Source organism: Numenius arquata, chromosome 2, assembly GCF_964106895.1.
Source record: "Numenius arquata chromosome 2, bNumArq3.hap1.1, whole genome shotgun sequence".
Classification (NCBI taxonomy): domain Eukaryota; kingdom Metazoa; phylum Chordata; class Aves; order Charadriiformes; family Scolopacidae; genus Numenius; species Numenius arquata.
Window position 1 is genome coordinate 80568597 of NC_133577.1, and position 12458 is coordinate 80581054.

At 38.0% G+C, this 12458-nt stretch overlaps 1 protein-coding gene across 1 annotated transcript in view; it reads left to right on the forward strand.

The window, feature by feature from the left end:
- Positions 1–12384: 12384 nt before the first annotated feature.
- Positions 12385–12458, forward strand: part of BLTP3B (bridge-like lipid transfer protein family member 3B) — a 42042-nt gene continuing 41968 nt past the window's right edge. Inside the window, exon 1 of the mRNA XM_074167969.1 lies at positions 12385–12452. Coding sequence (XP_074024070.1) covers positions 12385–12452 — 68 coding nt within the window. The remainder of the gene's footprint in view (positions 12453–12458) is intronic.

Genomic DNA, 12458 nt, shown 5'->3' on the forward strand with positions numbered 1-12458 from the left:
AAAATGAGGAGGGAAGGGGACGGGGGGAGGCAGAACAAAAATATGGTTTTTTTGTTGTTGTTCAGATTATGTGGTGCTTGGCGTAGGATATGAAACTAAATATTAACTGCTAAGCTGAAGAGATGAGCTTGTCATTTGGAGACTTGAATTTTTGTCAGCTCCGTATTTGTGTTAAGTGTGTTTTTTGTGAATGTGGATGGTGGAGTGTCTATTTCATAATATACATGCCCTAAAATGAAACAAGTATCTGGATACTGGCATTTTCATTTACAAAGGTAGGAATGAGACACTGCATTGGAGTCTTCTGTGTAGTGTTGGGATCACTTGCTCTTACTGTCCAGGTCTTCCCTGGTGAACTGAAACTTGTGTTGAATCTTCATATGTTCTCTTACATGTTCAGGAGTGAGAGATTTCTTGTTGAAGAGCACCTTTTATTGCAAGATTTTCTGTGTATTGCTCTGCTATGATAATAGCAGATACCCTTCAGTGTTACTTCTTTTTCCTCAGACTTTGTAGACAAGTGTATAGAACATTTTTCAGCAGGACTGTAGATTGCACAACCCAAGTTCACAGTAGTGTTCCTGTTATACTCTGTATAACCATCCACCGTAGGAATTTGAATCTTAAGTTGTTTGGATCCAAGGTATCGACAGAGATTAGGTATTACTTACACAGACTCATATAAGGGCTTTTTCAGGTTGTTTTCATTTTTGGCTTTTAGTATCATTGAAATTCCTTTTCTAGCTTATGAGCGGTCTAAATGGATCTTCTGTGTAAGTATCTGCAATATCCCCACCTTTCTGTGGAAAATAGTTTTGTTCATCAAAATATGCCTAAGAAACGTGAAGAAAAGCTCACAAACTTTGCCTCTCCCTTGAGTTAACTAGGCCCACTGAATATGACATTCTTCATCTCAATTAGATATTAACTCCTTAAGTTACCAATGATAACACATACTTCAACTTTAAAAATCCCACTCTTTGTTTGAATCTTACTTGCTATTTTCACAAAGAAAACAGTAAGAGGTATAAAAGTGTTTGGTACGGCAGAAACCCAAATTGTTTTCAGTGTGTGTCATTAATGTTCTGCCTGAACTTAGACCTTCCTTTCTTTTGCTCACCTGAGGCAATAGATGAAAAAATACTACGATTTCCATAAAAGAAAATTGCAGTAAATTTTGTGACAATATTTTTCACCTCATACCTTGGAAATCATTCTGAAACACATATGAAGGTTAGTTTCACAAGGAGTAGCGTGCTATTTGTATGGATATGAGGAGTCAGCTGATCCTGCTATAAACAGTGATATCCTATATGATCTAGTACAACTTCATTGATACGTGTCCTACCTAAATATTTGACCTGCCTATCACCCTGCTTTTATACCAGTAAGACGTGCCTGTTTGGTGAGATGTTGCCATCTCAAGAGATGTGAGCTGACTCCTTTTTAGGATCTACCAATATAACTCCTTTATTTGGCCAGAATGGTCACGTTCCTTCCTGTAACCAAATGACCCACGTTGTTTGGATGAATACTGAAACTTTTGCTAGTAGTGAAAGAAGTAGAATTTTTGCTTGTTTACAGTTTTTTGTATTCTACTTCTATGTCACTTCCAGTTTTGTGAAAGTTATCCAATTATTTTAGCCGGCCAAAGAGCACAAAGTGTATACTTTTCTTAGAGTAAGTGTAAAACAGCTTGTCTCTCTCTGCCGGTACTGAAGATTTTACAGAGTGTATTCTATGTCACTGACTTTATTGGCTTGTGTAGTATGTGGGAAAATTGCAAAATGCAATGTAGACATAACAATCTGCGTTGTTCTGGATTAATCTATGTTGAATCTGAATGCTTATAGAAAGTGTGAGCATAATGCCTGTCGTAAACAACTGCTGCTGCACCTAGTAGAAAAACAAGTCTGAAAAAGGACAGGTAGTAAAGCAGAGCTGCTTAAGACAGCAGAAAAGAATGAGGAGAAGAGGGAATTTAAGAAATACAGGATTATAATGAAACTTTAAATTGCTCTATGTTTGTAATTCAGTACTCTTTGTACTCTTTGTATTTAAGTGGAGACTTCATGCCAAGAGCTTTGTCTGTGTGAATGTGTTGGAAGTGTTCTGATGAGCAAAAAGGAATCAATAAATGCTTTTTTCAACAAAAATGAAAAACTCACTTTCTTCTATTTCTGTTAGTAGCTTCATGCGTCATGTTGCATTTTAAGCTTCTGTAACAGAATATCTTCCAAAAGGCCAAACTGAAATTGCTGAAGTGTTTTATGAAATTATAAAGGTGTTTTGGAGATAACCTAGCAATAATGTATTTGCTTCTGGGGGAACCTGGGTTTCTCAATTTGGTAGCTCCCGCAGGAGTTCTTCTGTACGCCTTTGTGGAGCTGGCGCTTACTGCGGTTCAGATCTCTTCTTTCTCTCCTCTTTTCGTGAGAAGAAACAGGAGAGGAAAGTAAGAAAAGAACTCACAATTCAACTGGCTTTTAGTACTTTCAGGCTCCCCTGCATGGATGTAGGAGCCTTGCTCTGTTCAGAGCATGCCCTCAGCACAGATTTTGTGGCAGCTCTGCCATGCAGCTCACCATATAGCTTGAGAATACCAGAGCTTTTATTTTGTCAGAGAAGTTGGCTGCTTCTGTTACCTTGCAACCTTGGGATTCAGCTACCCAGCAATCTGGAAGTTACAGGGTTGCTTACTTGGCTGGGGATGTAGACACCTGAGAAAAATAATCATTGGTAAATAGGCATCTGTAATTCACTAGAATGATAAATCTCTTAAACTCTGTTCAAATATCCCAACATACCACCTACCAAGGGCACTCTCCAAATGCTTAGATTTTATTGTACCCCAAAGGGTAAAAGTGTAGGAATTAATTATATTTAGGCTGAGGCATCTTTTCAAGATGAAGACAGTTAACAAAATTTTTTTTTTTAAATTACCACATGGTTTGCCAAATTAAAGATTCAGATTTTTAATTTTTGAGAAGCTTAACGTACTAAAATTTCATAGCCTGCAAAATCATAATGTCAAATGTGTGCAGGTCTCTAGTACCACCCCAAACACAAAAACAAATCCAAGAAGTCCTGTTCCGTTATGTCTGTAGAGTTACGTTTCTTTGGTGTGAATTTTGAATAGGTGGAGACACTGTGAATAGGAACAAATAGTGTGGGCTGAGAAGTCTCAGGCTAAGCAAAACAAAATTGAAAAGTTACTTCCCATTTGAAAATAAAAACCTCTTATGCTACATCTCCGGGCTATTTTTCTTCCTGCATTCCTAATATACCTACTGAGTATCTCTGATTTGGCTGTATTATATAGACCTTTTCTGCATGATTAAAATTTTATCCACAAGATGTTCATTTAAACATGGCTGCGGTATTGTAGTATGAGATAACAAGGGGTATTCTCATGGGAATCTTGCATTTTACACAGGTCTACTTCCTTTTTAGTTCTATAATGTCGTGATGTGTAACAAACTGTTGCAACTGCGGTTATCTTTTTTAGCTAAAACTCTCTTACATTATTGTATCACTCCTTTTTCCCTTTGCACTTGATCCCTTGTGTGTCCCCTGTGTCCCATTCCCTGCAGCGATCCCAGCTGGCTCTGGTGGAGATTGGTTTGCTGCGAATATCCTTACTACCAAAATGAGTACCAGAAGCTTCTCGGAAGCCGTGGCAACTGACCACTTGCTTTCACCAGGAATAGGGGCCTTTTGTCTGAATACCTTGCCCTCAGGTAACTTCCCCTCTCCCACCTTTGTAGAGTTAAATGTAAGAGCTGGTATGCGTTTATATAAATTCAGGAGGAAATGAGCTCTGTGAAATGTTAATTGGGTTTTCTCTCCTCTTTGTTTTTGTAACTTATAATTCTGCAAAAAATAATTGTTTGCTATGCAGCTATGTGTTTTGGTTTTTTTTAAAAGACCTAAACTGAATTTGTAAAACTGGTTCATGAAGTAGGTCAGCAATGCCATTATAAACATACCTTTATGTGTAATTTCTAGATGTTTCTCAATATCTTTAAGCTATTTGACATTTGCTGTTTATCATTTACATCTACTTAATTCCTTTTTGTAACTTGATGGTTATCACCTCTGTATTGATAGACATTTGAGGGATCGGTCAGCTTTTTACATAGTGTACATAAAAGCATAGCTGATTTTTTTTTTTTTTATAATTAAAATAGAAAAATACTATTTTTGTAATGCTAACTGATCAGTTCTCACAAAAAGATGTCTGCTAATGTCACATAAATAAATAATGCAGTTTCCAGAAGGCAGATGTTGTCATGCTTTTACACTGCACCAATGTTTCTTGATTTTAAATTTACAAAATGATTTTTCATCAAGCGGCTTTTTTTTGTGTTGAGTACAGAATGCTGTATTTTGAGTGGAATTTAATAGTTATCAAGTATAAGCAAATTCTCAAAATGTTATTTTTGCTGCCTGCAGTGTGGAAGTTGCATATACCTTGCTGCATATGGTTTAGTATAGTAAGGATTTTTTGTTATGCTTGTGTAAATGCTATGTGAAAAGCCTCATGGGATAGAGCAGCTAATAATGGTCTGTGTGAGGATGTATCATAAATGAAAGAGAAATTGCTTGAGCAATATTTTGCTTGCAAGATGATTATCATTCATGCAGTGTAAGCTCCTCATTTATGCACAGTGCTTGGCTATGTCTGTGCAGATCTGCTGCACGACACATAATTAGATAATAGCCACTGATGACAGCAGCTGTTTCAGTTCTGCCTGTACCCAACGAGCAACCAACACAGTTTTTCCAAATAGAAAGAAAATAATTTCCTGTATATATTATTAGAGAATTAACTAGGAGAAGCTTTATATACTGTCAAGAGAGTTGGTGGGGATGTCAGTATTTGAGACAGTATGGAATGGGTCTTAGAGTGAATGGATGAGCGTACAAAGCTGTCTTCAGGAGCTCAGCTAGAGTAGGAGTCCACGCTGAAGTCCTTCTGTGTCATGATGAAATGGAAGCAATTATTTGGAACGCATCAGCAAAGCAGATGTACTATTCAGTGCTCCACTTCCTAGGATAGGAGAGATAAGGGGGATGGTGTGGCACAGCACCAGACGTGTTATACAAGTATGGGCTGGTGTTGAGTCAGGGTCCTAATCAGTGATTTGCCTGGAAAGGAAGATCTGTCTTTAGACTATGATAGCTTAAAAGGCCTGATGAATGTTAGATGGTTCAGGTCCTGTATTGCAGGCTGAAAAGTTCCACCTGAAGCTGTAGGGTTGTAGGTAGTGTTTTGGACTTGTCTAGTGTGCTATAACTCATGGCCAGCTGAGAGCAGTAGGTCTGGGCTGGGTGTGCAAACAGGGGAATGCCCTGTCCTGCTCCAGAGGGTTAGCCTGTGAGCACCTTCACAAGATGGTGCTCAACAGATCATGCAGATCCTCTCCATGCAGGCCATGCAGGGTTCTCCATGTTGCCCTCAGCCACCAAATATACACCTGGCAACTCTACAGAAGTTCAAGGTGTGATTAAATAGAGCATGCAGACAATCATGTGAGGTGGCCACGTTACCCGTGGGTAAAGGTGTAGCTGCTGTAGTTGGTATTGCCATTTAGGAGTCCCCTGTGATTCCCTGTAGCTTGCAGAATGAGGGGATGGTAACCCTTGCAGTTCATCTACTGATAGGGTTTTCTTGGGAGGAAACTGCATGGTATTTGGCAATCCGTGCAGGACACAACATTACTGATACAGAAGACTTCTGGATAAGGGCTGAGGGTAGCTTCTCAGACCACCAAAGTTATGTTCGCCATAGACTTGCCTACTGGTTACCCAGTGGTGGTGGGATTTTATAGTCCTATGGCAATGCTCCCTTCCTGGTGCAGACTGCCAGAGTGCCATTGTTTGTGGGAGTTTTTTTGACCAGAAATATTAAAATTTATACTCACAAATTTTTATTTTCAACTGAATGTACTGTAAGTATTTTGAAGTAAAGAACTTAAGTGTTTATGTGTCAGAGTGTGTTTGGTTAATCCTACTATGTTGTAAGCATAGCACGTATTACAAACCCTACCACAAATGCTTGATTTTTTTCTTTTTAAAGTCTTTCAAGCTTTTGATTTTGATACTGTGTTCTAACCTGATGTTTTCATGGGCATTAAAATGTTCTGCAATGAGTGTTTCCTTTTACTGTGTTTTTTTTTTTTTTTTTTTTTTTTTTTTTTTTTTTTTTCAGAAATGGATGTAGTGTCCAAGATGAGGGAAAGCCATCATATCTTGTGGTGATATTTTGGTGATATTTAGTATTACTTACTATTTGTTTTTTTTTACATAGAAGTACTTTAATGTTCATGTATCCCAGGCAGTTTTTCATCAATTGGCTCTTACCTTCCAGCTTTATTTTCTAAAAATGTATCTTTCACTTAGAACCCAGTAGTTTCCATGAATTATATCTTCACATGTTCAGTATCTTTCATATCAATGAGTCAGTGTTGCTGCAAAGCCATTTGCTGATGTCTTGAGTTCCTCAAAAGGTCAGTTTTCTGTGGACTTGATGAATGTGACTTTAATGTTACCTGTCAACTTTTACACGTTTTAACTCAGCCTGTGGAGCTAAAACTAATTTACTCCAAATCTCACATAAACCATAGTTAATGGTTTCTTGCTGGTTGAAATACTGCTTTAATACACTGCATTAAAATTAGAACATCTCTAGGACAGCCAGGAATCACTCATAAGGTTTGTTACTTTGCGGTTCATCAGCTTTTTCTAGGGCATTACTAAATACATTCAGTGCTTCTGGATTTCTGCATATCCTTTGGACATATTCGATAGATATTGTTGCTCTTGCGGTCTTCTGACCAATTTCTACTAACCTTAAGCCTTTACTGTACAGTTAATTTTTGTAGCAGCTTTTGTGATGATTTTTGGTTGAAGTTTTTTAAAGTACCAAGAGAAGGTAAAAGTTGCTTGATTCTAATCTTGTTTCATAGGTCTGAAGGATTAAAATAGACGTATTTTGCAGAACTTTGGGATTTGTATTTGGATTTTTTCCCTGGTCTATCATATCCATGCAAAATTTTCATTAATGCCTTACTCTTTCAACAGAGGTCAATCAATTGTTGCGTTTGGAAAGCCTCTCTTTATTCTGTCTGCTCTTCACTTAACGGCAGCTAAATCTTTAATCCTCTATGACTGTAGTCTCTCTCACCTTTTTTCTCTCCTGTCATACCTGGATCAAGAAGGGAATGCTACTAAGAACTCTTCTGTCACTGTGCTTAATGTTACTGGTATGTAGACTCATTTTTTTTAATCTAGGGAGTCTGTCTTTTTCTCATCTAGGACTTGCTGCCATCTAAATAGACCTAAGCATCTTGGTACTTTGGACGACTTAACTAATGATGTGCTGCCATGGGTAAAATGTATAGCAATGCTCCTGAACTCATTATTTGCAGGTGACGTTTTGTTCCTGAGACACTGATGTTTCTTCTGACTACAGGAAAGAAAATACGAGAGGAAATGGTTATGTTGCCTGCATCATGCTATTTGCTGTGGCTTTTTTTTTTTCTTATTTAAAGGTGGGAGGGATTTAGATTGTTTTTCAGTTATTGAAAATCAGCTTTGATTTGTGGTATTACACCGGATGGGTGGAACTCATAATGGTAATAAACACTCTGGTGATACCAGTGCTTTGTTTCTGTAGCAGATTTGACAAAGAGTTAGTGCTGTTCCTCTTCTCTTTAAACACAAAGTCTTAAAATTTTAAGTAGTACGGTGAGCAGAATGATAGTAGACCTCCTTCTCAGTGTTACCTAGAGTCATGGGAAGCCAGTATCTTCCTCAGAAACTCAGTTGAAAAAAGACTTTTTCTTGCTTCAGAAACTTAGTTCCTTAGTGGTCTAATAACATGGTTCAGCCAGGTGAAACAGTTAAAATCCACATTATCCTTCTGTTCCATTTCTGCTGTTTTGTTATTGATACAGTTGCCACTGCTTGGTAGTTCATGCTTCCCTTTTTGAGGGCCAGTTTTGAACCATATATCTGTTTAAGGAGTTGTAGTTCATAACAAAGAAATAAGCAACATGGCAAATATTCTGATTTAGTAGTCTGTCACGATTAGAACATACATGTAGGATCAAAATGCTAAAGGAATTTTATTTAAAAAGCAGGGGAAGCATATGGTAGAGCCAGGTGGAAGAGATTGCATATTCAGCAGATGTGCAAAACAGCTGAGAATCCTGTGTTCAGATGAAATCCAGACTTCATTACTTCTCTGTTAAATCCAGAGGTTGGAGTTTCTGTTGACAAACTTGTCAAGGCATCTGGCATTCTCTCCAAACCTTTGTGGAGCACTGCTCTAAGCCTCGTGTGGTCTGTGGCCTTCATTGTACAACCATAAGCTTGTGCTTTCAGAGAAGTGTTTTCGCCTGTGTTCTCTACTGTTTTTCTGGTTGGTTTTTTTTTTGTCTAGTTTCACTTCTTGGCTATCTTCTCTGCAAGCATGGTGGAGTACTCCATTCAGAGCTCCAAGCCTGTGTTGTCAAAAGCAAAACTTTAGAAAATAAATATTTTGGGCAAGGAAGAAAATGCATGTGCAGATTTTTAGTTGTTTTAGAGAGAAAAGAACTAAAAGAACTGTTGTGGTTCTGACAAAATACAGTGATTGTAACTTACTAGTCTATATATGATTGTTACTGTGCAGTCTTTTACACTATTCACTAAACTCTTATTCTGTGCTCTGTAAATTAAAATTGAACCATCTGTATAACTGCATAGTAATACTTTGTGCATGTATGTTTGTGTGTATATATATATATATATATATGTATCCAACCTATGTCAGCCTGCTTGTGGGATTGATAACTTCATATTTCTGGCTTCTTGCATTTAAAGTGTGAAATATTTTATAGCATCAATCTACCTTACAGAATTGAATATTCAACTGAATTGAAATGCTATTGGATATAGTATTTCAAACCTCAAATCATATGTTTTGAGAAAGGAGTGGTAATTTGTGAAATTGAAACTAAATCTATGAAAACAGTTTTGCTAAGAATATCTTGCGGTATTAGCAAACCAAGTATGTATTGTCTCAATAACAGTGATGTCTTACTGCTGCAGCCAAACGGTGTAACAGAAAGCTTTGGTGAACTCAACTATGTCTTTTATTTGCATTCCTTTTGTCTTTGCCTTTTACTTTTCTCTGTTCCTCTTTATTCAGTACCAACTAGTGGGTATGAGCAGTCGGCCTGTTCCCTAGAAAAGGAACATCAGTCAGGAGTTCATGGGATGTTGTGCAGGGAAATGGCCTTGTTGTCAAGACCTCTGCTCCCAGTTTAACCCAGGTTTTAAGGAGTAATTAACTCATTCTAAGGAATGAGCACCACTGTGAAAAACAAAAGGCAGGCTGGGAGGGAGCTGTTTGCTTGTTCCAAGTCAGAGAGAAGAAAGTGTGCATATCATGAAGTTGGTGACATTGTTAGTTCTAAGTAGTTATATGAAAAGCTCATAGAGAATTTTTTAATGGTTTTCCCCTATCAAAGATTTCTAATCCATGAAATATCATGACATGATTAAAGATTTCTAATTACATATTCAGAATTACATGATTCAACCCTAACTTTATGGGAAGTATGTCTCTGCTTTACATAAAAATCGTATCATAAATACAATCGCGTAATAATTTCTCAAAGTTCAAGCAATTAAGCATTCTACGTTACAGTACTAAGAGACACAGTAGTTCCTTAGACGTAGAGATAACTTGCCAACTTCCGAAGCCGTGCTGCCTCCTCCTTAGATTTTGCCTGTCAATAAATGTTAGAAAACTTCTCCAACACCAGAATATTTAGAATAATATTAACACTTAATAATAAAATTAAAAGTTAATCGCAGTAAAATACTAAATTGCAGGTATTATCTGGGTAATAGTTTTGTCAGTGATGATCATACCAACTCCTGGCAAGTTCACTAGAACTTGCTCTAGACACACATCAGTGTGTCTGTGGTAAATCGTCTCCTTGATTCTCCGTTGAGTGAATGTGAAGCACATGAGAAAGAAAAGTCAAAGCTCTCTGGCTCAGTGGAGCATGTCCTGGTTTGATGTACTGTGGGATCCTAGAACAATACTGTTTGGAGAGCTGTGGTTGCCCTAAGGCTTTTTAAAATATTTTTAATTCAAAATGCTGCTGTTTTTGTTGTTTGGCTCTTCTTTTAATTTTATGCATGACAATCTGTATTCTTCTAAATTCTAACTAATGGGTACGATTACATTGTGTTTTGCAGGCCTAGCTGCCCAAAGAGGTCAACTTTTTTTTTTTTTTTTTTTTCTTTAGGTAAGGGTTATGGTATAAAACTAAAACTTTTTCCTGTTATATCAAATAGTATGAAATAGTTCTAAAGTGCTGAAAATATTCAGCAAGCAAACAAAAGTATATTTTGTGGAACAACTGAGTTTAGAAGGAGCACGGAACTGGCACACAAAAGTGAAGTGTTGGCATCCTCAGTGGAAAATTGGCTCTGGACTAAGGAGATGGACAAAGCAGATGTGGTTGTTGTATATTATGAAGTTACTATAGGTTTTCGGGAAGCACTCCAGTCTCCTCAGCATCAGTCGCATTCCAGCCATGGAAGTGGAGTGAAGAGATCTGCTGCCAGAGGTGCCTACACCTGAAGTACCTTCTCACAACTCGCCTGTTAAGAGTTCCTTTCTGGGACTCTCAAAATGAAGGGTGCGGTTTGACAGGTGGAGATCCTCTTGTGTCGGTCTGTACTGAATGAAGCAGCACACAGAGCATTTTTCCTTTCACTGACTGCAGAAGAAGTAACAAACTCAAAGCAACACTCTCAGAAGAATTAAAAAAAAAATTAAAAAAAATGGGGGGGAATGATGCTCCTTGTTGAGATTGCTTTTCCTGTCCTGCTCCTAGTTAGGAAGGACTGGCTCCTATTTTGTCTGTTTGAAGGATGTCAGAAGTAACTCAAGATTGGCTTTGCTGTCTCTATTCTCCTCCTTAATGGTATTTTGGTGTCTTTCTTGCTGTGAAGTTTGGAAACCCGTTCCCGTAGATACTCCGGGTTTCATTTTGATGCGTCTGCAGTTGAGACCAAGATGATGGTTAGATCTGTCTCCAAGTTGAGTGGCATTTCTGGTGTGGCATAGCAACAGGGAACCCTGGGGTGGACTTCTTCCACAAAGCATGGGTCTCAGGAGGCTGTGTGTGTGTGTGTAATGGCAGAGTGTTTTGGCATTCACTGTATAAATGTGACTTTAAACACCATTTTGTCATTCTTATGTTGACCCTCATCTAGAAAGTCAAGAGTATGAGATACTGTGATGTGACTGAAAACATTCAATGCCTGCTGTTTTTCTTCTAGGAATTTAAATTAGCCGAGTCAGATGAGACCTGTCAGTATGATTTCTGAGACAGGAGGCATTATATTTTGTGGTTACTGAAGGGATGTTTTGCTGAGGCAGGTTATCCAGCTCTTCTCATTACTCTTTCCTGTTAAAAGGAACAAAGAAGTGTAACCAGAAAGTTCAATAACTTTAAGTCCTTTATTCCCCTCATGATGTTTCTAAATGGAGCATTTAGAAGTACATTCATTGTCAAGGAAAATATATGTCAGTAGCCTTATCTTAACATACTCTTAATACTGAAGTTGTTAAAATATATTATTCACGAATCAAAGTTCATTCCTTCTGGATAATTTATGCCTTGTAAACAATACAGAAACAGCTGCAACACTTCTGTCATAAGCATGTGTAGTATTATTTGCAAATACATGCTGAATAATTTCAGACTTGGTATAGTAAAAAAACCCAAACCACCAGACAACTGAACTTTTAATTCTGAACAAGCTTCTTCCCCTGTATACCTCCATCCCCAGATGTCTTGGTCTTTGAGAGTTCCTCTTTGTGATGAAGCTCTGTAAGTTCATGAAGTCTGGCTGAATGTTTCATAGGAGTAGGAAACTGGATGTTTGCATTTTGTCAGGCTTGGTAAATGCATTTCCAAAGCTTACCATCGCAAGAACGCAGTAAAGCAGTTGGACTGAGAAACTGCCTGCCATGTTTCAAGCCACACTTGGAAAGTGTTAAAGAGGAAAAAGCTTGCCAGCCTTCCTCACCGTCTTCCACCATTTGTCCCTTCTTGACTTAATAAGGACCTCATAGTAGTAGTAGTTTGTTTAGAAATTGATCTCTTGAACAGGAAGGAGATGTTGGAGTTGCACCATCTGGGGCGTTGCTTCAGGGTGACGTTCCATCCTTGTGGGCAGACAAACCAACCCCTTTGCTCTTTGCCTGCAGAATGTTGGCATGGGGAGATTTCGGTGGGAAAAGTCACAAAGTGTAAAGCAAACAGTAGTATTTTCTCCTACACGATCTTGTAAAAGTAGACCCAATTCATGAGCAGAAACAATTTTGCATGGCAGAATGCAAATGTGGTTAAATATAGCCTATTCTTCAGCTTGTGGTAGGT